Consider the following 25,760-nt stretch of genomic DNA (forward strand, 5'->3'; position numbering starts at 1 on the left):
CTGCATGCTGCAGGATGTGCGGCCGGGCTCTCTGCAGGGCTTGGCCCCTCTCCCCAGGGCTGTCCCCAGCCAGGGGATGTTCCAGCTCCATGGACAAAGGTGTTAGTCATTTTCCTGCTGCCACTGAGAACGATCTCCACGTTGACATGCTGTAAAGGGGGAGGTGGGGGAAGGCAGAACCCCCAGCATGGTGCCTTGGGAGCATCACCACCTGTGGGTGGTTTTGAGAGAGGACTTGGCACAGCTTAGAACGTCGAATTTGGAGGGTATGGTGCTAGCCAAATTTCTTTAGGGATGTGGGGTTATGAAAATAACCACCACATTCTTCATTCAATGTCTTTACTCCAGTTTTTGAAGGGGCTTGGAGGAGGAAGGATCAATAAATATTTGCATTACTCAAAGGGGAAAAAGAAAAAGGTTTTTACATACTACAGCTCACAAATATACACAACTGAGGGTGTAAGGCACAAATTTACATGTGGAAGAAAACAGGCTATTCACAGATATATTCCCACGAAAAACCCGTGTGATAAGACCATAATTTATGCATGGTAACAGCCGGCATATTAGCTAGTTCACACTGTTTGAGGATTTTGTTTGCCGTCTCACATGCAAGGTGAAATGAGATGGCACATCACAAGCTGGTGCCTTCACAGAAAGTATTAGCTACTGACAAAGCCATGTTGATAGCAATGGTGCACAGATGTGCAGCTTTTAAGTTTCTCTTGCAGCTGCTTCAGAAGTTATGAACTTGTGGTATTTGTTGCTGTCTTAGGTCAGAGGCCCAGCCAGCTAATTAGCTGAGAGACTTAAATAGATATCCCCTTTTTTTTTCAGCTAACCAGGCAGTCCAGGCACAAAGTTCAGAAATCCAGCTCCAACTTATCTAACTCAGTGAATTTCTTGGAAAAATAAAAGAGTTCTAATTACTCCAGTTAATGGGTTTTATGTTAAATAGGTACAACTTTCAAGGTACTTCTCTGAAAAGCTGCTCACGGGATGATAATGCAGGTCAGTTCCTTAGGAAAAAACAAAAGTTGAACAATAAATAAGAGAAGTTACTTGTGTTAACAGTCACATGTTATTCATTAAAAGAGAAGGGTAGCAGAAATCTATGACATAGTCTGCCCAAGCCGGCATTCAACTGCTATGACCAAATGGCTGTAACACTGAAGGGCATAATTTCACAGTACCTGCTAGTGGTAAACTTCTGCCATTGTTAAGTCAGAGTTAGCTTTGTCAATTGAATTTTTTTTCTTTTTTTTTTCTTCCTCTTTTTTATGATTTTTTTTTTCCTTTTTCCTTTTTTTTTTTTTTTTTTTTGTTTGTTTTTTAAACGTTTGTGTGTTTTTTACATTTGTTTTGCTTTTCAGAGCACTCTTTCCCAGTTCAGGAATGCACTGTGCAGTTAGGGGCAGGGGGTGAAATGTCACAGTCATTTCCACCTGTGTGCTTTTGGCTCAATGTTTTTGATGGAGGGTTAGTCTTTTGAGCAAAGAACTGGCAGGTTGCAGGGGTGAATCCTGCAATTGCAAACCTTCAACCATGGGTCATATGGCTCGGGTTTAAAAAAATATTCCACTTTTCCCAGAGAGCAGAAATCCAACACGTCTTCAGCTTGCAACAATCATCTTCTCAGAGGAGCGAGTGATAACAGCTGCAGAACACTGGCTTTCAAGGGCAACTTCTGCCTAATTGCCATCCTCCTCTGCTCCCCCCGCCCTCCGATTATGTACACGCATCGTTGGGCTTCATGGACGTGGAAAGCGGAGCGAAGGAAGGTTTGGGAGGCACGTCCGGCTTTAGCGAGGGCGTGCGCTTCAAGCCCGACCTGGTGAGGGAGTTGTAGGCAGTGAGACTCGGCTGCCGGGACACAGTCACAGCCTGTGCCTGGGCAGCGTGGACCTGTATGGAGTCCACCCGCTGCGGGGCCGGCGGCGGGTTGTCGCCCCGGCCGAAGCTCTGGTTGCGGGACAGGTGGGACGAGTTGGAGGAGTTAGTGTTGTTTCTTTTGAGGGTTGATGCCTGGTGACTCCTGGTGAGTGAGTTTGTGGGGTAGCTTCTCTTGTAGTCCACGCTGTAAGCAGAGGAGTGCATCTCCAGCCGCTTGCTCAGCCCGCCCTGCGGCAGCGCGGCGCCCGGCGGCCCCAGGGACGCCTCCCGCTGCGGCACTTTCGGCGGCATGCCGTCGAGATTTTCCACCAGGTTAACCCCGTGGCTGGGGCTTTTGCTGCTGAGGTGCTCCTTGATAGTTTTGTACTCAAGGGTGGCATTCTGGTCCTCCACAGACATCTGAGCCCCGTCGCTCATTTTTGGCTGGTCGACGTACTCGTGCTGGTAGCCTTGCTGGGCGATGGGCAGGACCACAACGCTGGGGATGTGGCTGGGAGAAGCCCTGAGCGGCAGGTCGGTCGGGATCACTGGTGAGGCCATCGAGGGGATATCTTTTGTGCAGGCATTGATGAGGTTCTGGTTTCTCTCCCATTCCCTACTGCCTCGGCTGGGCTTCCTCTTCTGTTGCAGGGTTGGGGTGGACTCAGGGGTTGGCAGGGCAGCCAGGTCCAGATGGTGCTGGTCAGCTTTGATTAGCATCTTGGCAGTGCTGCCTGGGGTAGCCAGCTTGCCGTTGTGCATCAGAGGCGTGAGGATAGCTTCAGGCTTTGGCTCCTTGGACTGAGCGTCCCCGAAGAGGCCGCTGAGCTTGGAAACGCTGCTCATGGAGCCGCGGCGGGAGTGGGCCAGCTCCTTCTCCTTCCTCTGCACAGCAGCCATGTCTCTGCGGCGGTGGTCGCAGATGCAGTACACGATGATTCCCGAAAACACGGCCCCCATGACAAAAGCAAGAATAACAGCAATGGCCAACAGGGTGACTGGCACCAGCTGATCGTGACCTTTCAGGTAACTCTCACGAATCACTCCTGCAATAGACAGCACAGAGAGGTTAAACAAACTAAGGACAAAGGAGGAGCGGGGAGGTGAAGGAGGATACTTATCATTAGCTACTTTATTCAAAGGCACTGGGAAGTTGCTTTGTGTTTTGCAGGGTGATTTTGTTTATGAGTTTGCTCCAATTTGGAGACATACGCTACCTGCCAGCTACATCATCCATGTGCAGCCTTCAGCTTTCAGCACAGCTTTCAGATCTGGAGCTGAAGACTACAAAGCTCAGGAGGAGAAAGAGAATTTACTTGCAGGACAAGTACAACTGTTTTGAAATTCTGGCCCTGGGCAATTCACACTGACTTCAGCAGATCTATTAGTGCTGCTCCTCTGACATACTGCTCATTCCTCATGTTCCTCTTTCTGATCTCTCCTAGGCTAATACCATCTTATTTCTAGGAGGGTAAGTCATTCACATTCAAAAAATTTAAAAGGAGAGGAGACAGAATCTTGGTGAATACCAGAGAAGCTATCCCACATTGTTTAAGGCTTCTTTCTCTGCTTTTCATTCTGTTGTCTTGGTCATGTGTTTTATAAGTCAGTGTCACATGCCTGAGCTTCAGAAGGATGCTTGAGTAACTGTGAAAGATAGAACACAGTGTTGAAATTTATTGAACCTGCTAGATGTCTGTCCTTGCTATTTTAATTTTTAATGCTCTCTCTTTTCTGAACCCATGAATAGGTTGACCTCTGTGCTGAAGCCTATGCTTGCTGTTCTGAAAGACCTGGCCTAGGTCCTCTCCTGGGATCAGAGGTCACTGCCAAATCCTACTTGGCCATCCAAGCACCCCCTGTCTGGGGAGGCACCTTTGGCAGAGCACGCATACCCCATCTGAAGTTCCTAATGCAGCATTAACAAATACCCTGGATTTCCAAAGAAAGTTGTTGTCCTGATATGGGCACTGAGCCAGCAGCACTAATGAAACATAAGCAAAAAGCCTGTAAGTTTTTTTTCTTTTCTCATTTCTGGTTTTGTTCTTACTGTTTACAAAGAGCAGCCACAGTTTGACAAGGAACTTTGAAAGGAACATCTCTCCCACCTCTTCTTCCAGAGAGGGCCCGAGTGCCATGGGATTAAAAGCTCCACACACTCAAAGGAAATACAATAGTATTCTTATTACAGGAGAGACAGCAAGGCAAAAAATGCAACTCCAAGGCTCTCGTGAGACTTTATGAAAATACAAAATTTTAATGTTGTTAATCAACTTTTAAAATAAGGTATTTGCATGGTTTTGGCACAGAAGGTAATTACAATCCAGAATTAGAACCAAAATGTTCCTCAGCAAACTATGTTTAAAGATTATTAAAAGGTTGCCTCTATCTCATATAAACCTTTGATAAGTATTCTGGCTAGATATAGTATTGTTCCCATTTTTCTGTCCCAAGTTAATCACAGCATTTAGGTGGACAAGGGATATTTGCATACAAGAGAAGAACTTTGTATTTAAAATCATAAGCACCTGCACGTGATATCACAGCTGGATACCACAGAAATTATTGTGTTGTGACAAGACAAAGGATTATAATTTCACAGGGAGAATAAATAGCAAGAGCAGATGATCACTTAAGAAAATAAGATCCAGCATTCATATAAATGTCCTAATAGTCAAATGTAAGGGCAAGAAGGTAAAACTCAGAAAACAATTCATAATTAGAAACAATCTTCAGATTAAGTGTTTCTAAGAGAACCCCTTTTTAAAGCCATAAGCTTCTTCAGAGCCAGATTCTTCTACTCTTTGTCATCAGCACTCAATAAGCAACAATAAAAGCAAGTTCTGTAATTTAAATCCACGTACAAAATTGCTGTATGTAGAAGCACAGTCCAGTGGTTACAGCACAGTCAGCAGGAACTATATTTCACTGCAAAGGTATTGGTCTCCTGTGATCCTTCAACTGCTGACATTTACATGCTACACTGCAGCATTTTGTGGCCAAATTTATTTACACTTGTAAAACTGTTTGCAGTGATTAACCAGAGAATCAGATAAAGAGTCTTATATGGATGGGAAGAATGGTGATGAAGAAAAGCTTCACCTTAAAAGGTCTAATTAAATGGATTTCTGAGAACAAACTTCTCAAGCATGTCCCTTTGAGAACTTATCCAATATGTTTTGCGTGGAAAAAACTCAAAATCCCTGCAGTGCCTACCTAATGGTGTAAGTACCTACAGTCAAAGCCAGCATGGGTTCATGACAGGAAAGCCGTATCTTACTAACTTAATATTCTTCACTGGAAGGATGGTCTGTCATTGAAACAAGGTGTCTGTGGAAGTGGTAGAATTATCATCCCTGAAAGTATTCAAAAAGCATGTTAATGTCCCACCTGAGGACATGCTTTAGAAAGCTCATGGTGGTGTTAGGTTAAAGGTTGAACTTGGTGATCTCAGTGGTCTTTTCCAACCTAAATTGTTCTGCGATGCTATCATTCTAACATTCTTTTATGCATAGACTGGGAACAAGAGGCTGGAGGGCAGCCCTGTGGGAAGGGAAATGGCATTTTTGGTTGATGGTAAGCTCAATATTACTGAGCCATGTGCCCTGGTGGAAAAAAGGGCCAACCATATAAAAATACTGGAATATATCTAGAGGAGAACAAAAAAAAAAAAAAAAAGGTGAAAAGACTACAGGGCATCAGTGATCAGGAGAGGCTTAAAATACTTGGTTTCTTCAGGTTAGAGGAAACCTCATTGCTATCTCAAACTTCCTCATGGTTGGGAGTGGAGGAGAAAGTGCTGTTACCTCTCTCAAGTATGTGGTGATAAATGCAAGAAGAATACCTTAAAACTCATGTCCATGCCTGAAACTTAGTACTGGCAGAGGGAAACCTCGAGCTCTGCACTCTCACTCTTCTGATTTAGGCTAAGTCCTACTCTCTGGGTGATAGGCTTAAGCACAAACCTGCATCACTGTATAAGAAAGCAGTGTAAAATCTTCAGCTTTAGGGTACCAGTAGATATCAAAACATTAGCACTCACATTACAAAATTATTATGCAGTCCACACTGCATGACCCTTTGTGTTCATGTAAAGGGTAGCTGAAATGATGTTGTGCACACTGCAGGTGTTTTATATGCAGAAATTTATGACTGTCTTAAAACACCCTGATTCCAGCTATTTCCTTCTGAAATCAGACCTTCCTGATCTAATAATTAATTATGATCATAATTCCTGATCATAGTTTATTATGTTTCCTACAGTAAAGGATATTTAACATAAGTGGCTTTGCTCTAGGTGGGCAGATCTTCTCTGGAAACAAATTCACTTTAATGATACAGTTTATTTTTTAACAGGGATCACTTCCATGTGTCATTAGTCATGCAAATCCCACTAGCTTAAATGTAAATAAAATAAAATGGGCAAGATGATTAAGGAGGTGTGTGATCCCAACCATGCCAAGTTTGAGGCAACCTGTTCATGTCATCTTATGGACTGCATTCTGTGTGCTTTTATTTATCCTGCAATTCTTTAAGAACAACACAGTCCACATGGCACTCTTCATTTGCACGCACTGTTCAAGGAATTAAAATGAATAGAGAAAATAATCAGAACAATGTAGGATCTCCATTTTTGAAAGACAAGTAAAGTATTTCGACTCCTAGCTTTGAGAAAATACCTGAAATTCAAAAATCTCACAGCTATTTATTATCTGAAATACTTTTAAGACATTATGCTGGCTGCATAGAACCAGCAAAATATGTCTAAGTATACCCATATTATATATATCGTATTTAATAATAAAATTTTTACTCTATATTGAATACTTTTAAGATGTATTGTAAAATAATGTTTTCCCTAGTGCATTGAGACTTATCAATTTGGATAACAATAAGCTATTATTTTGAAAGAGACAGTTTTGACAGAATTATCTCTATTAATATTGTACTCCACAGATGTGTGGTGGTAAAAATAAAAGTAAACCAGAAAATGTAACCAAGAAATAGATGACATCAATTATTTGCATCTTCAAGGACCAGATCTTACATATTGTGTCCCAAACATGCTGACATTTACTGACCTACCTGGACTCTTCCTTTTAAGTCAAGCTCTCTCCCTTATAAATCACAGCTGGGCTTGCAAGTCCAGGGTCTTCCTACATGTGATGCAATATTATTCCTATTATTATTATTATTATTATTCCCTGGCTACTAAAAGAGCCAGTCTAGTCACCTGATATTTTCCCTTTTCCATGGCTATTCTGACTCCCACAGACAACCTGATCCTTCTGCCTCCATTAACTTTCTGTAATTTCATCCCATGTCCTTTTGTCTGCATCTCCTAACATTGCCATTCACTTTCCCAGTCAGTATACCCTGCCCTGTAACAGTCTGGAACATGCAAAATCACCTCTTCTTACTCATCTAATGAGAGAGAAGACCTGATATGGTATTGTGTTATTCTGCTATGCATAATTAATTCCTTCTTCCAGCAGAGCTTCTAGGTAAGGCACACAGTTTGGGCTGGCTGGGTGGTTAAGAAGACATTTAGAAAAATGTTTCCAGACCTTCAAAGTGACTCAATTCTAAATGAGCTGGGACATGTATAGGACATGAGCCGAGCATTGATCTAGCTAAAGTAGCTGAGGAACGTGCAAAGAGATATGAAATTTTATTCCACAAGCAGGCTTGTGGAATATCTCTGGGTAAAAAGAATACAGAAAAGACCAGAGCTTATGCAAAGATATAGATCTTCTGTATGCTAGATTATCATAAGCAGCAAAGTGAGGCTCCTTCTTTTCATCAATTAACAAAACTATTCATGCTTTTGGACAGTGCATATACTTAAAAAAAAAAACCAAAAAAACCCCAACAAGTTAAAAAGCAAGATGTACAGAGTGCTGAAAAGATTATTGTGTGAAAATGCTGATGAAACTATTCTGGAGATGCTCTGCTCCTTCTAGTTCTAATAGGAAAGAAATTCCAAGGCCAGAAATGTAATTAAAATGAAATAATCACAAAGGGATTAAATTAATCATTCTAAGGAATACATGGCATGAGCATGACTGAATAAGAATAATGAATATCAACACAAAAAACTTCATTAAAAAGGATAGATAAGGGAAGACAAGACTGAACTGTTTACTCCTTTTCCTGCTGCTATTTTCAACAAAAATCACCACTCTGATCTGTAATCAGAAATGTAACAAAGTTAGGGAGTAAGTGTTGACTATGAAAAGAGGTATACCTACTTAGATAATAGACAGTTTAAAATTGTCTTAGAGAATTTGTCCCCAGCTGCTTAAGGAGCTAGCCAAAGCAATTTTTAGACATTGTATGGTCTCTTGGACAACACTGGAGGAAGTGCAAGTGTAAAGAGCTCTGGAAAAGAACAAGTATATTACATGCCTCTGAGCATTTCCAAAGGGAGGACCCAACAAAACATAAAAATTGCACCTGCCAGTGCAATTTTTCAAATGGAGGTGACACTAGAACAAGTAATAAAGCAGTCAAAATTACGAGCACCCAAAGATTAAAGTAATTAAAAAGGAAAGAAAAAAACCAAATCAAACCAAACAAACAAACAAACAACAAAAAAACCCAAAACAAACAAAAAAAAAACCACCAAAAAAACAAACAACCCAAAAAAACCAAAAAAACCCCAAGCAAATTTTCCAAATTATATAAAACCAGAAAAAATTCCTTGCTTAACAGGATAAATGGCTTACTTTTTGTTGGGAAGGAGTAAGTATGATAGCCTTTGACTTCTCCAAAGCCTTTGACTTATCTTCTCAGAAGTAAATGAAAGCGAACTACAACCTGCTAAAAAGCTGCAGCTGAAAAGTGCTGATGAAAGGTCTCCACGGAAAGAGATCTGAAGCAAGGTGTCTGTCTCAGGAGAACAGCAATTAGCAGGCATCTGCAGAAAGACCTCGACTCCAGAGGCCCAGCAAAAGCTCTGTGCCCTTTTAGCACACACAGCATTAAAAGAAACATCTCCTGGTGAAGCCTAAAATTCCTTGTCTCACCTGTGATCCCTGTGTGACACGAACGGCAAGACATCAAGAAAAGCCCCACAGTCACTTTCCTTTCAGTCTAAGTTCTGGTGGATGCTTTGCAGTGAGTACAAACTGGAATTCAGCTTATAACCCTCAAAGCTGCTTGATGAATGAAAACAAACAGCAAACCACTTCCCAGTTTGAATAGCTTGATGAGCAGATGGTTTTGGTGATGCAAGGGTTTGGATGCTGCCAAACCTGCCACTACAAGCTCCCATGTGTGAATAACAGCTACCTGTCCTGAAAACCAGCACTTTTCAGTGTGCTGCAGAAATGGTCCATGGCTGGCAGAGGTGTGCCCTGGGCAATGAGAAGACCACATGCCACATGCACCACGAGTGCTCTGTGATCAGATCCACGGGGAGCTGTCAGTCTGCCTTTCCAAAGCTGCCTGCAACAGTTGGTAAAGTAATAATCCAACATGGTGACACACATGAAACCTGGCTGGGAAATGAAGAAGAATGTTTTGGAAGGGAAATGAGGGAATAATGACCAGGAAACAAGGTAATATTTATCTCCAGACCACACATTAAGAGCAGTTAAGGTGTGTCATTGCTGTGTTAAATGTCACCTCTCTGGCTAAATGGGAATAAGGCCACGTCCCTCACCAACAGCTACAAAATCACTTGAGACTTTCCACTGCACACATCATTGTTCCAGAAAGGCACAATGATTTCTTTACTATTGTTATTTAAGGGGAAAACCCAGCAGTTAATTTCATTCTTCAGCTCAAGCTTCTCTGCAGGATGTGCATCTCCCTCACCTTAGGCTTGCAAGAAACACTGGTAAAAAAGCTCATTATGAATGGAGGTTTATATGGCTTCAGGATCTCTTTTAAAAATACCACTAAATAGGTTTTCAAGACGTGTCTCCAGGTGTTAGAAATGTGTTTACAGGTAGTCTCATGCTGCTAAAAGACTATTTCAGACTGGAAAATCCCTGCAGGTATTAACAAGCTTTCTTCCCTCTTTTTAAACTAGCAATAATAATTTTTAAAAAACTCTAGAAATCAACCAAACAAGAAAAAAATCCCCAGACAAATTTAGACTGAACTCTGAGATTTCAGTGACAGAAAATCAGAGGAATGACCAAAGTCTATGCACTTCTGAGATCTTATCTCATGTTTTTCTGAAGGAATAATTTAAAGATTTGGTATAAACCAACCACCTTATTATCTCAATGAATTGGTGTTTGTCACTTTAGTGGAATTGCTTTGAAAACAGTAAGAAAGCTTTTTCTTCATCTTTGTTCCAGCTGCCAGGACACATTGTGCTGACTCAGTGCAATGCTACTCAGTACCCATGTTTCTGGACTCCTGGTGTCACCAGCTAAAAAAAACCCAGCCCAAACATTCATAGTTAAAGCTGCTGGAAAATTATTTCCCCTGCATTCCCTCTCAGTAAAGCTCTATAGTTGACTTGTAAAGATCTGCAACTCTGTAAGTTTTGCATGACTGTGTTGAGACAAGCAATCCATCTTCTCTCATAATCTACCCTAGGGCTCTCAAAACCATTGCCTGAGCTAGTACTCTGAAGTGTCCAGCAAAGAAAAGGTGGGTGCATGAAGTTGGAAAGAGAATGAATTTGTTAAAGAAAAAACCTTCAGTTACAAGAAGCCTGGGGACCACTGGAAGTATGAGAAGAAATCATGCTTCAGAACTATGAAAACAAAACCAATCAATAATGTGACTGAAATAACCTGCAACACAGCCTCAAAAACTACCTAAGCAATCTGATCAGCTCTAGTGGTCTCTGTTAGGGTTTTCTGGCCCCTTGTCAGACCTATTTCAAAAACAACCCTTCCGGGACAGGTTTATCATCTGATCTTTAGCAGTGGTTTAATTTCTCCTTTCAGCTGGTTCATCATTATACAATTTCTCTCCACTTTCCATGAACGACTGCCAACATGACTGTCTATATAAAAATGATAGTTGTAACTTACAAAAGAAGGGGAGATCAACATGTCCATGTTGATACATATAACATGTGACTCTTGAAGCAATATTTTAAGAATGGATTTCAATTATCTGGTTTTAGTTTGATTATGAGCCTGCAATCCAACTTCTGTGCACGCTACAGTGGCCATACAAAACTCACACCATGGGCCTTGTGAATTCACACCTGAACCAGAAAATTCATGCTCAGACAATTTCCACCCCCAGTGGAGTGAAGGGGAGGCCAGACCTGAAAAAGACTGGAATTGCAAGCTCTTAGAGCTTTTTAAATTGCATAAGCTCTGTATCTCTGTAAATGAAGCAGTTTATTAAGTTTGCAGGTATGGGAGATGGTTTGTTTGACACAACCTCCTGCATATATAATATAATGAAAGTCATTACAGTCCTGAAGCCAGCCCAATTTTTGTTTGTCCTAGAGGCTAAGCTCAGGGCCAGCTCTTGCACTAAAAAGCATTTGACAACCTTCCTCCCACTGGCAGGTGGTATGCAGTGGCTGATGATTCTGAACTTTCCTGATTTCAGTACTTTCCTTCACCTCTCACCCTTTCCCAGTGAGTGATGATAATTTTAGATGCCTCTGCATGATGGGGAATATATCAGGTCGCTTTGAAAACACCATAAAACAGGCATTCACAGTAGTTAAAAACAAGATGTATAAAATCCAAATGTCAAGGAAAATTAATTCTTTTGTAGCTTGTCTCAGCAGACACAAACTTTATGCTGCTTTGCATCTTAAAATACAAATTTCCTTTAAAGTCTGCAGCATTTCCTCTAATGACGCAAAAAAAGCTCAGTGCACATTCTGGGACCTTTCTAGTATGCCTGGGATAAGCTTAAACATATACAGCTGCTCTTTATTAGCTTACTTCAGGGGATCTTTCACAGCTGGGTTAAAACAGATTTACATATGTTTGGCTGAATATGCATGATTTCAGGGCTCCAGAGAAGTTGTTGTAGCCTGCAAAGTGAATCTCTCATCTTCACAGTTCCCATTTCACTGCATGGAACTCCTCTGATGGCACAGAACAAGTGTTGGGTGTTTCTTTTTTTTCCTTTTTTTGTTCTTTTCCTGATGGGGGCATTACGTATTCTGAGCAGCCCAGCGCCTTTCTGGAAGAAGTTTTATGAATAGTGTCAAGGAAAAAGAAGCTGTCACTGAGAAATTCTGTGGCTTTTCCTCTCCTTTTATACAGCCTGTTTTGAACTATGGCCTTTCTGCACAACAGGGAAAAGTGAAGTTTGCAGAATGTCAACATAAGCAGCTCTGCTTAGCAGGCTGAAGCTCAAAGCAGCCTTATGGTAGAATTTTGGGTAAATTTCAAACATCACATGTAATCTAAAGGCAAAAATTGTTTCTTCATCAGCTCTGATTTCTTTAAGGAGACAAAAATGTAAATGCTAATTTTGAGCTAATAGTGGAACTGAACACATCACAGCTGAACTAACAAAGGAGTCATCTATTAAACATTCAAAGACAAATAGTAAGACAGTATCTATATTTCCTATTCCCCGAGGCTCCTGGAAATTACAACTAAATTGTTGAACAACTATGTGAGCAAGCCAACAGTGTTTATTCATGCACATAGACTGTATTTCTTAGGAAGAGTTCTTCTGCCCACAGCTGGGCTGCTGGTGCATGCTAAGAACGTGGCTGGACCCCCTGTTAGCTCTGCCTTCACACAGAGGAAGGATGAAACCTCTTCTGCCATTAAAATGCCATCACTGCATATTGAAGGCAGAAAGCAAACACTGTGGCTTAGCTCTTCATTTCTCCTACACCCATGAACACATCAGGTGTAGTCAAAAGGCCTGGACTTAAGAATTAAAACATGCCCTTGCCAGGGACACTGACTGCTTCTTCCAGAAAGATTTGCAGGGCTGGTGATGTAGGCAAAAACTGATACTAGGTTTACCATTTGAATACACTAAGTGACAGTGCAATTGTGATGAGTTTGAAACACAGGCTGTAACAGTCAGAAAGACTAATTTTACTGCTAGTTTTTCTTTGATATCTCACTACTCACTACATATGAGAATCTTTCCTCTGTTACTTTAATTCACATCCATAGTATGCCCAGTAAAGCAAACACAGTTACTCCAGCCATATCCTGAGGTAAAAGACATCATTTGTCCTACGGACTTTGTGCCCAGATGCTGCTATGGTCTCTCTTAGTTAATTTTCTATCTCCAGTGCCAGAACTCTACTGCCAATATCCAGAAGGTATTTCTATCTTCTACCTTCTTTCATGCATTTTTCTGTCCTATTTATAACTCTCTACTTTTTAAAAAAACTAATTCTTTTTAGCACCTCCCTACCTTCCAGGTGCTGTGGGTGCATTTATACTTTACTGCCATAATCTCACTGATGTTTCCTGTGTACATTTTTTAACATGCTCAGTAATTACTAGTCTGCTTCCCTGGATGAGGTGAACCTGTAGCTTCATCTCAGAGGACACTTGTTGGCATGTAGATACCTGCCCCAGCTCCAGTAAAGCTGTCCTGAGTCCAGCAGTGATATAGAATGGTGTAGTAGTGTGGGCAATAGTAGTAGATAATAAATAAAAATAAAATAGTAGCAATAGTCCAGTAGTAATATAACCAGAGCAGTGTGGGCAAATGAGTGTCCTTTCCAAAATACATTCAAATCCCATGCAGACACCCTCTCAATTGCCCAGCAGCAGCCCAGGCAGACATACCTGTCTGCTTTACCACCCTTCTCACAAACAGCAGTTATTGCTGCAAATAACAACTCCTCCAGCCTTGCAATCAGCTCTGCTACTGGGTCAAATTTCTTTTTTTTGCATTTACTGTAGTCATTTGTCCAGTTTCTGCTCGTGTTCTTACTTTAACCCAGGATCTTCCAGTGCTGCAGGAAAACCAGGGAGCTTACACAGCTTACAGTCAACACGAAGGGAGCTCCTGCAACAAGGAACATGACTGGCTTTCTCACATTTATAGACTAGTTCTCAAGACATGCTTACTGATCTCCAGATACACAAAATTCCATATAAGAGGTTAAAGCCTAATTTATTTTCCCAGCATTGGAGCCCTATCAATTTTTATCACCGTCCCTTTTCACTCGGTGACATATTACACAGTGTAGGTGAGATTAAACCTTTCAGGGAAGCACTGCTGATGTTATCAGTTGTCTTGCCATGAGCAAGTAGAGATAAGCTGTATTGTCCTTCAAGGTCTTGATGCTGGGTGCAGGAAAGTATCTGCTGATTTGATATTAGTAATTTAGTTCAGTGAGTGTGAACTGCACACTGAGATATGAAAAAACCCTGTTTTTTTCAAAAAATTAATTTGTCTTACTGGCCTCAGGACATTGCCTGTTGCTGGTCATATTTAGACAAAAACCATTTAAAGTGCTGCAAAACTGTAAGACTTTTTTAAGACACTGAATAGAGACTCCTGTTTTGTAGAGATAAATGCTATTGCAAAAAAAGAGCACTGCTCCTTATGTTCCTTGTTATGAGCCACGATTGCACAAACCTCTGTGGTGAATGCAGGAGGTTCATTGTGGACAGGAGGCAGAAGAAGGGACAGAGGGGACTCCTGCACTGTCCCCTCCTTCAAGAGGCTCTGGCTGGGATTCACTCAGAAATGAACGCACATGGAGAATTGCTGAGCTATCTGATGGTCCTATGAGCTGGTAGCAGAATTAAATTTCTCCAGAGCTCAAAGTCACTACTGATGGCCTTTTCTGCACCTCTTGGCAAGACCACTTCTGTGAGCATCCCCAAAGAATAGTGGTGCTCAATGTCCACACAACACTGTGGCTTCTGTTGCACTCATCCTGCTTGCTTGCAAACAGGAACTAGTATTTATTTAAGAATAAGAATTTATTGATATAAAGAACAAGAAAACATCTAGAACATATGTGCTTCTCAAAAGACTTTTGGAATTGTTTTAACAAAGGCTTTGGTCAGGTGTTTCTGTGCATGCCCAAATTCCTTGTATGTGTTGTATTGTTTGTGTTCAGCAACTGCAGATCTTTCAGGCTTTCCAAAAATAACCCTTTGTTTCTTTCTATGTTTCTGGATAACAGTAGCTTTGAAGGGCTTCAAAAATATGCCTGCTTTCCCCACAACCTCCCTTTTTATATATAGCAGCTGCTCTTTTATTTTCCATCACAATTGTGGGTAAGATGGGATGGAACATGAACAAGATGGCATATTATTGACAGCATGCAGCTGGTGTTATTTTCCAATTAAAAAATCCTTGATGGGCATGTGAAAGAACTGTCTAGTTTATGCCCAGTTGTGACAATGCTATCAAGCTTTCCCTTCAGCTGAGATTTTATTTCACAGAAGATAAGAAATCTTTGGTAGCTGGTGGAAGAACAGTTTAATATCCTGGCCAACACAAAGTTGGTGATGAATTTGCTGTTGCCATTTCCAAATGTTTGCTGTACTGTATAGCTGTGCCAGAAATGCTTCTTAATGCTTCCTGAGCAAGTACTGTAAGAACTGCCCTGAGCCCTTCTAATGCCAATGGAGCTGTTAAAATCCACTTGAGCAGAGACCCTGATTTATTCTGCTCTGCTGGGGCAGGGAGAGATATCAGATTATCAGCTGGTGGCTTATGAGCACCAATGCTCAATGTACATAGAGTTGTTTGTGTATTTAGTTGCCTAACTGTGACAACTCTCTTCTGGACATGACAGACTGAGATTTTTAAAAAACTTACAGCTTTGCCAACAAAACTCCTGCTTCCCTCACAGGGAGGTTAGGATGCATATTTTTGATACAATGGTAAATTTGCAATGTCTGCTTCAAAACTTGTCAATTTAGTGTCCTTAAGACACATTTTTGTAACAGGAGAATAATAACATTTCCTTTCCCTAACCTCTCTCTCAGCCACTGGCACAATCTTAGAATACATGATTAAAGTCTAGCAAAAGTAGTGGCAATGGTAACTGGATAGCAGTGCCTCACTAAATGACTAATAAAGCGTTAGAAGGAGCACCTGCCTAAACACCTGACTAAATGAAGGAAATTCAGAGGAACAACTGCTTTCCAAACACAGTGACATTTGTTATCTGTATTTAATGTTCAATAAAACTGAGATTGCAAAACCTAAATTATGCCCTCTCCAGGTTTTTCATTTTTTAATTAACTACATGCTGTTCATCAGTAAGCACCAGCCCATGCTGACACAAAGAATTAAGTGTGCCTTTTTTACAGTCAAAGAAAACTAAGAAAAATGGAAAAGTTATTCAGGATCCTTCCTACATAATTAAAGAGATGTTGATAACCATTAACTAAAAGTTAATGAATATGAGAAAAATGTAGGTGGTGTTTTTTACAGGACATGTAATTAGGCAGTTTACAGACCATATTAACAGTGCTCTGAACCAGGACTGTCAATGTTTAGGTCATTGTATCTGAACTATATATCAGTGAACACACTGAATAACATCTGAACTATTAATTAATACAGTCACTGAAACTAGGCACATCCTATAAGAAAAATGAATTATTCAAATATCTTTAACAGCATATTGACATTTTAATTGTACGTTGGCATTAACAAAACTAAAAGGTGCTTTAAATGTCTTTCAGCTACTAGATTTTCTGCCCTTTGAATTTCAAAGCAGTTTCAGAAATCTCTTGTTTAAAGGGCTAGACTACCTTCCCAATTCAGCATCTTTATATGGCATAACATCTCCTTATAATCAATATACATATCACGAAAATGAAACTGGGTATTACTCGACATCCTGTCCACCAAGTATGCCTTGCTATTTCTAGATAGAGTAGTGGCTCTGTGGAGCAAGCACAGCCTACAGCAATTCCCATCTCTTGATAAATATGTCAGTGCTACAAAGGTCAAACAAGAGCACGAGGCAGTCTGTGTTCCTCCACGGAGCAATCCTCACCGGGTGACAGTGGGTGAGTGCAGCTGGGGATCTGGTCATCACACAATAGCTCTAGTGCCCTGAACCCTGAGCAGCTGCTTTGACAAATTAGATGTGGCCTCTTTTACTGAAAAAGCACATCAGGGTCCTGGGGCAATGACAGTTTTTCCCTCTTTTAGTAAGACAAGCCTCTATAGCTCATTGCAGCCTGGAAATTGATAGCCTGACGTGAAATCTATGCAGGTGGACAATTACAGGTCAAGGATACCTGCTGTTTCCATTTGATAATATCTATTTTAAACTTCACCATTCTTTTATTCGTAGGATCTACTAATGTGGGATCAGAGAAGCTCTGTTTTCATAACCAGGGTTTGCACATCAACAGAACTTCTTCTGTTACCAATTATGTAATTTTTTTTCCACTACTGAACACCAGAAAGTTCTTGATTCTAATCTTGCCACTCAATGTTTCCACTTCTGCTAGTTAAATCTGAAATCTGTACTGTTAGTGAAATTTAGAAATGTTTTGAATTCTGAAAATGTTAAGTGAGTGTCAGTGCTGAAGTACAGGCATTTCTTTAAGTGTGGCACAGGCAGTTGCTGTGTGCTGGAATATACCCCACCAATATCTTGATTTCCTCATCCTTGCCTGTCTTTTGCAGTTAAATCTGTTCCTTTCCTTACACTTTCAGATGGCTACTATAGAAAATCTGTGACTAAATGAGCTGGAGCTTTCTTTACATAAGGTTTGAAACGCAGAGTTAGTCACAGAGAAGGCACACTACATCACTGCCCCATACTCTATTGTAACTCAGTGTTTGGCTAAAATTGGCTTAAAGTCCCTGCTCAGGGATTTAGCTCCTGACATCTTTTCTGAATGCTCTGTCTCTTCACTCTTGTTCTCAGAGAAACTTCCTAAAACATCATAAAAACAAGTCTGAAGAAAGTCTGCTGTCAGAAACATCCCTCCAGCATTCTTCTTTCATGAATTTTATATACAATTTCCATTTTATTAATTAGCATCTACTTTACCACTGTCACTGTTTGAACTTGAGGATGTAATCTGAGATGATTAGCTGTCTCTAGCCGTGGGAGCAGACAGCTCATGCATGCAAGACAGAACAGAAGAAGGATCAGTGTCATTTCTCTGGGCAAGTCTGGTGTGTTCCCTTAATCCTGACTGCACAGCCCTCCTGGTGCATGTCACAGGATATCAGCAATTCCAGTGTGGTGAGATCATCAATCTTCTGGCATATTGGTGAATTAGCCTGGTCTACTGACTCTGGTATCTGGCCACTACAAACTATACTGGGAAATTTGGTCCTGTTCAAGTGCTAACAATGGTTTTCAGGTGTTTATCTGATACAGTGCTGAAACACTGCCCCACAGTAGGTAAACTGGGATTAGTTCATGAGATGTCCAGTTCCTGGACAAGCTGCTCATTTTAGGCATTTTTGGAATATATAGAGTGAGTTGTTGGTTTAAAAAAAAATTACATTTTTAAAAAATTTCAGCAAAGCAACCAGTATATAAATAAGGCCCCCCTCTGTAAACATGTGTGTTTACAGTAAACTGATGCTAAATCACCTAAGAACATTTCAGAAAAAAAATCTATAGAACTTTGTTTAGCACAGACTCATTCAACCAACATCTGTTTTCATCTAATGAGAAAAGTCAGCAAGTTTTAATCTAGATGTGGCTCTATACGAGTTTAAATGGACACACAGTTTAAACTTCGTGTCATCCTGTCTCAGTAAAATAAATTTGTGAATCACTGCAGCTCTGAGAAACCACACTTCTCACCCCAAATCTCAGCCACATGCTACAGAATCACAGATAAAATCTGAGCATATTCTCAACTCCATTTCTCACAACAATCTTTTACTAGATTCCGGGCAGAAAACTTAGTAAAAGAAGGATCTGGTCTGATTCAATCTTTGTTTTTACTTCAGCATTTGAAACTTGGTGATCTGCAAAGTACTTGCAATTGTGCATACTATGGTTTGAGATATGGGAAAGAATAGCAGTGTTTGCACAGTTTCCCCCCAGATGCACATGCTTTGGGTGAATACATCTCTTTCCAATCCAACCCAGTCAGAACTGCCTATGGTGCAACTCCTCCCACAAGCCTTACACTTGTTTTAGGATCAGTCAGTTCCTAAAACAAGTGTCAGGATGATGATAATGGTGAAATACTGAATATTTGCTTCATCTGAACACATTGAAAGTCCAAATCCTGCCACTCAGACATGCAAACACTGACTCAAAACCTAAATTTTCACAAATTTTGTGCCACTTTAATTCCTCGTTTTCCTCATCTGACTTATTACATAATGCCAACAACATAATAAATTCCTCTGTTTTCTCTGATATAGAAACTGCTTTGAATCTTTTAGATCCTTGTACATATTAGCATATAACAATATTTTTGTGTAAAAAAATGCTCTGCAATAGTACTTCTTGGTGCAAAACTCAGCTCTCCTGTGATGAATATTAATTGCTTAATTTATTAAAAAAAAAAAAAAAAAGTCTGAAGCTTTGTTTTGCCCGAGATTTCTTTCCCCACTCATTTCATGTCTACTTGTAAAGTATCTTGTTATATCAGCACTTTAAACTCGTTATCATAACTGTACCTGAAGTTTCTTATAATTTTGTCTCACTGCAGCAGAATCTGCCTGAACATTTGCAGACTCTCCAGAGACAAGCATTGTCAGCACTTGGCAAATCTTTCAAGTAGTGATAATCACAGTAAAATTTAGTAACACTGCCACTTGTGTACAATATGAAATATCTTCTGGAGGCAGGTTTTGAAATGAACAGCTCTTGGGCTCCCCAAGAGCACGGCCCTCCCCAAATAGAGGAGTTGACTATTGCTAATGATGAACCAGAGGAAGAACTGCAGTTATTATTAATAATAATATAGGTTATACAATGTATAAAATAATAGGTGCTACCAGATACTGTCTCTAAAAAAGCACTCTTGATATCCAAATAAACCAGCAATTCTTAACTCTTCAATTGTGTTCAACACATCCCACTTCTAATCAGGTTTTAGCTTTGTTACATGGATATCAACAAAAGGCTTGCTAAGGAAAGGAGATATCTCCTCACAATCTTCACCTAAGGATGCTGAGCCAAGTAAGAATACAAACATTAAAGATAGCTAACCACTACACTTTGGTTGTTCAGTGCCCAGCTCAACCACTTCCACCTGAATGCTGCAAAGAAGCTGTAGCAGAGCCACAAAATCATAACCTGAATTTTCAATCAATTTATCAAAACAGTGATTAAAAGGCACAGATTTCAAGCAATTAGGGAATGAGTGAGAAAACCGAGCTGTTGGCTACATCTGCACTGACGAACCCAGCACTGGAAGAGGCATTTCTGGATGGAGGCAGGAAGGACAGGAGGCAGCAGAGAAGGGCAGCAGGGTAGTGAGGGACAGGCCAGCTCCTCTTGAAGAAAATCCCTTTGGTTTCTTCACGGAGGCCTGTGGAAGAGCTGTACATCTACTCCCCTGGTTAGTAGGGCGGCTACAGGGACGCGGCGTGGGGCACTAGGGATGGAGGGTAAAGCCTTGGGCTCCACGGGAGGAGCTGCATGACTCCCACGGTGGAGGGAGGAACACCAAGTACAATGGCAGCAGGGGGCAAGGTTAGGCAGCAGGTTAGGGAAACTGCTTCAGCAAAGGTGAGAAACACACAATTAAATTAACACTAAAACACAGCAGGAAAGAAAACGGAACACAAATATACTCTAGAACATGTGCTGTTCTTTTGGGCTCTTTTGTTTGTTTGATTGATTTTGTTTTCTGGGGAGATGGGAGGAGAATAGCAAACAGGGCTGTAAATTGCCCATTTTTTTTTTTCCCTTTTTTTTTTTTTTTTTTTTTTTTTTTTTTTTTTTTTTTTTGCCTGCCTGCCATAGAAAAGGCAGATTACTTAATGGCCAAAATGAAAATGCCAATGGGATGGCAGTGCACAGTTCCCACTCTATGGGTTGGACTACACATTTTTATCTTGGCAAGAAATGTTGATGCAGCTCAGAAGCAACAGTCCCAGAGTATATTTAGCTGCTAAAGCTGTGGCACACAAATGTCACATTCCCATGAGTCAACCCTTCTAAAGAACCCCGTCTTCACACCCCCACAGATATTCCCCAAGATGCCTGCACTGAATTAAGAGTGAAGCATATGGATGGATGTGACATCATCAAAGCAACCATGTTACAGTAAAGAGAACAGCAAGTGGATTCTATACAATTAGTACAATCAGCAAGGAGCCATTTGTGAGCACAGAAAAAGAAAGGAAACACTGCTCAAAGGAATAGGCACAATCAATGAAGAAAAACACAAAGCACCTTGCAAAACAAAAAGAAAATATTTTAAAAATAAAATTTTGTTTGTGAATGTGTGAAAGCAAAAGAAATCACAGCAAAAGTGGAAACAAAAATCTTGATAAAAGGATTGTAAGGGTAACATTTCTTGATTTAATTTTGTGTAAGAACTCTTTCCTTTGCCCTTTTGCAGCAACAACTAAATAGAGTTTTGGAGCCAACTGGCTCTGACTGGGCAAGGCAAGGAGTAACAACACATGAGTAATGGTAATGGTAAACAACCATGCAGTCACCTCTGCCACCATTGTTTTGATGGGTGTAGACTGCTTCCAGCGTTGCCAATACTCATAATTAGGCACCAAAGGATGCACAATATTTAAATGACCCTGGGAAGTGCTTATAAGACTCTTTGGTAACCATCACTCACTGAGGAGGGAAATATTAAATGTAAGCCACTTCATCAGTCAGGGAATTGAAGCAAAAATGGTTAGAATCCAACAGCTATACATGTATTAATATTTTCACTGCATGCTCTTCTGAAAGCTGCTAGTGGCATACAAGATGATTTTAAGAACTGGTTTTCCATCTATTAAACACTGCTTTTCACAAGACTTGTGAAGCAGGGACCCACACATAACAAACAGTTGTATGCACATCTCTGCATTCCTCTGGGTACAGCCTTCCTTCCTTTCCTTCCTTTCCTTCCTTTCCTTCCTTTCCTTCCTTTCCTTCCTTTCCTTCCTTTCCTTCCTTTCCTTCCTTTCCTTCCTTTCCTTCCTTTCCTTCCTTTCCTTTCCTTCCTTCCTTCTTCCTTCCTTTCCTTCCTTCCTTCCTTCCTTCCTTCCTTCCTTCCTTCCTTCTCCTTCCTTCCTTCCTTCCTTCCTTCCTTCCTTCCTTCCTTCCTTCCTTCCTTCTTCCTTCCTTCCTTCCTTCCTTCCTTCCTTCCTTCCTTCCTTCCTTCCTTCTTCCTTCCTTCCTTCCTTCCTTCCTTCCTTCCTTCCTTCCTTCCTTCCTTCCTTCCTCCTTCCTTCCTTCCTTCCTTCCTTCCTTCCTTCCTTCCTTCCTTCCTTCCTCCTTCCTTCCTTCCTTCCTTCCTTCCTTCCTTCCTTCCTTCCTTCCTTCCTTCCTTCCTTCCTTCCTTCCTTCCTTCCTTCCTTCCTCCCTCCCTCCCTCCCTCCCTCCCTCCCTCCCTCCCTCCCTCCAAAAAATAAGATACCACTTATTTTCAAAAGTGGGAACACTGGATTTTCTTACAAATGTGCTCTTGCCTCAAGTATTTTGTATAACAGGTGCTACCAACAGATTGGACAAAGAAAGAGAAGATCCTCATTTTTTGGCTGTCAGCAGTATCATTGCCATTGCAAAAAGAGGAAAGGAGTGCTAGGTAATCAGATACCATCTTAAGGAGGGCATGCAGGTTTATCTGCCTTCCCTCTGCTATGTAAGTGATGCCCCTTTTTTCAATTGCCTTTCTAAAATTGAAGAGCAAGGGGTGAAGAATTAAAAAATGAAGATGATATCTCAAACAGAGCTCAAACTGAAATTAGGAGCATGAGGTTTCATCTTCAGTTCTGTCACTCCCTAGCACCTGAAATGATGGTTTTGAGTATTGCAGCCACATGAAATTCTTCCTCTGCCAAGGCTTAGCAGCCCTGGGGTTGCAGGGTGCAAAGAGGCTTTGTTCCTAACACACAGACTGATTAGATTTTAGAAATTCACTTTTTTGCTTCAGATTTTGCAGTTATTCTCTGAGAATGTCTCCAGGTTAAGGTCTACAAAGAAAATGTTCAAATAGGGGTAGTTTTTCCCGTTTTCTCTAGGAAGAGCTAATTAGCTGGGAGGTGGGGGACAAGTTTACATCCTCTGATTGTGGAATTTAAATATTTGTATTCAATTTACTGCATATAAGCCTAAAAGCCAAGGCTGCCACATTAATATTTTCCATGGTATCTCAAGAAATTTTACTGTATCTCCTGCCTAATTTGACCGACCTCCTCAACTGGAAAAGTGCTTCAGGCTTTGTCTCTGCTGGGGGAGCCAAGTGATGCCCATTGCCTTTATGGTAAGGGATAGTGAAGGCCCTTTGAGGTCACTCCTGGAAGTTCATTGAGAAACCCTGGGTATCCCTGGACCATGGGAGGCATCGTGTATCTGAGCCTGTTCTGAACAACAGGCACTGAGGTCACAGTCTGGGTCCAGACCACCAGCAGCCCTTCATGTAGCTCTGCTGAAGACTGATCTGTGATGTTATTGTGCTCATCACTCATTGCTGAAAGCCCTCACAACTAATGCAGAGAATTCAAGATTCAGTGAGTCAGATGGCGGGGAAAGAATAGGGGAAACTGGTAGCTTGTAGTTTGGGCAGACAATGCAAAGGATCAGGTCTGGCATGCCAGTAGATTGTCTAGGAAGAGCTGATGCTTTTGTCTAATGAGCTTTTCATATTAAATGCATGAACAATAGAGACTAGAATCCACATTTCAATTAATATTTTAAGTGTTTTATATCAAGTATTCATAGAAGAAAGAACTGAACTCATGTGTTCATGCCCCTGGTGAGTGCCCTAACCACTCAGCAAGTGAGTTTTCTCATACTCATCTTCCTTCTGACACACTGAGTACTTAATTAGTCCAAAAAGAGAAAAACATCTTCAACAGAACAGAGATTGAAATAAGAGATCTAAGAACACCCTGGAGAAGAATAACAAGGATTCAGATCTCTCTAAACAGTGAAGCTATTTGAACCTAGCTTCCCTGTTTAAAAGGAACAGTTTTAAAGTCTCTGAGATACAGATTAAAAGGAGCTGAAGGAATTATGAGGGTCAAGATGCAATGAGGGGCACCACCATCTCCACATAGGAGAAAAGGTTCTTCTTCTCTATGTTCAAGCAGCAAATTTTGGCAATTCTCTGTCTAATTCTCTATATGTATGGCAAAGGGAGAGTGGAGGCCAAAGTACAAGATTTGTATTAAGCTCCTGTGCTTCAGTACTGGTCTGAGCACTGTAAAATTGACACCTAAATCCCAACCTTTTGGTGTGTGAAAAAGGAAACATAGAGCATCTCCATGAGCAATCATTTGGAGCACAGAGTATGGAGCAACCTCTCCATACACGTCATTTAGTGTACACTAATGACCACATTCAAAAGTATTTTTTTTGCACAGATCTCACTGAAGACAGTGGGACTGAGGCCCAGTGATTAGGATCACTCCCAGTTTTATTTAAACGGTTTAACTAGAGCAGGTTTTCCTTATTTGTATTGGGATACTGGACCTGATAGCCATGTCATGAGTGGCAGCAGCCTGGGCTGCAGTGATCATGCACTGGTGGAGCTCACAGTCCTCAGGCATGTGGGTCAGGCCAAGAGTAAAGGCAGGACCCTGCATTTTAGAGAGTCAATTTTCAGCTCTTCAAGGAGGTCAGTAGGACACCCTGGGAAACTACCCTCAAAGACAAGGGAGCAGAACAGAACTGGCAGATCTTTAAGGATATCTCCCAAGAGGGAAGAGCTACAGAAATTGAAGAGAAAGAAATTTGACAAGAAAGACGAGACTGGATGGCTGTATTGGGACCTGCTAGTTGAACTGAAGGGCAGAAATTAAATGCACAGGGGGTGGAAGAAGGGACAGGTATTGTGGAAAGAGTATAGGAACACAGTCTGGCTGTGTATGGATGGGATCAAGAAGGTCAAGGTTCAGCTGGAGCTGAACTAGGCAAGGGATGCCAAAAAGAACAAGAAGGGCTTCTACAGGTATGTCAGTTAGAAAAGGAAAGTTGAAGAAGGTGCACTACACCTGGTAAGCAAGGCTGGCATGAGGAGAAGGCTGAGGCACCCAACAACAATTTTGCCTCTGTCTTCTCTTGCAACCTCTCTTTCCACACATCTTGAGTGTTGGTCCACAAGACAGGGTCTGGGGGAGCAAAGTGCCTCCCACTCTAAGAGAAAATCAGGTTTGGGACAACTTGAAGAATCTGAACATACCTAAGTCTATGGAACATTATGAGATATATCAGGAGTTTCAGGAATTGGCTGATTTAATTACTAAGCCACTATCCATATTTGAAAAATGTGGCTGTCAGATGAGTGAAAAAAGGGAAATATTGTACCCATCTTAACAAAGGGTGGAAAGAAGGACCCTAGGAACAACCAGCTTTTCAGTCCCATTATCTCTGTGCCTGGGAGGATCATGGTTTCTATCACAGTTTCTATCTTTCTAGAAACTCTGCTAAGGCACATGAAGGACAGGAAGGTGTTCAAGACAACCAGCATGGCTTCATCAAGAGAAAGTGTTGCCTGACCAGCCTGGTGAAGAGACTCCACCAATGGACAAGGAAAGAGCTACAGATGTCATTTATCTGGAATTTGTAAGGCCTTTGACAGGGTTCCCCACAACATCCTTCTGTTTAAATTGGAGAGAGATAGACTTGATGGGTGGACAATTTAATGGATAAGAAATTCACTGGGTAGCCTTATGCAGAGGATAGTGGTCAATGGCTTGAGATCTGAATGGGGATCAGGGACAAGCAGTGTCCTTCAGGGGTCAAATTTGGGACCAATGTTTCCATCAATGACATAGTGGCATTGAGTGAGCCTTAGCAAGTTTTCAGATTACATCAAGCTTTGTGGAGTAACTGATGCACCTGAAGGATGAGATACCATCCAGGGGGACTTGGACAA

General features: G+C 41.1%; 1 protein-coding gene across 1 annotated transcript in view; it reads right to left on the reverse strand.

Annotated features, from left to right (window-relative positions):
• Positions 1 to 1,370: 1,370 nt before the first annotated feature.
• Positions 1,371 to 25,760, reverse strand: part of SEMA6A (semaphorin 6A) — a gene marked incomplete at its 5' end in the record, with an annotated part of 71,078 nt that continues 46,688 nt past the window's right edge. Inside the window, 1 exon segment of the mRNA XM_079331496.1 lies at positions 1,371 to 2,918. Coding sequence (XP_079187622.1) covers positions 1,729 to 2,918 — 1,190 coding nt within the window. The 3' untranslated portion in view covers positions 1,371 to 1,728.

Source organism: Erithacus rubecula (genome assembly GCF_903797595.1).
Source record: "Erithacus rubecula genome assembly, contig: SUPER_Z_unloc_4, whole genome shotgun sequence".
Lineage (NCBI taxonomy): Eukaryota > Metazoa > Chordata > Aves > Passeriformes > Muscicapidae > Erithacus > Erithacus rubecula.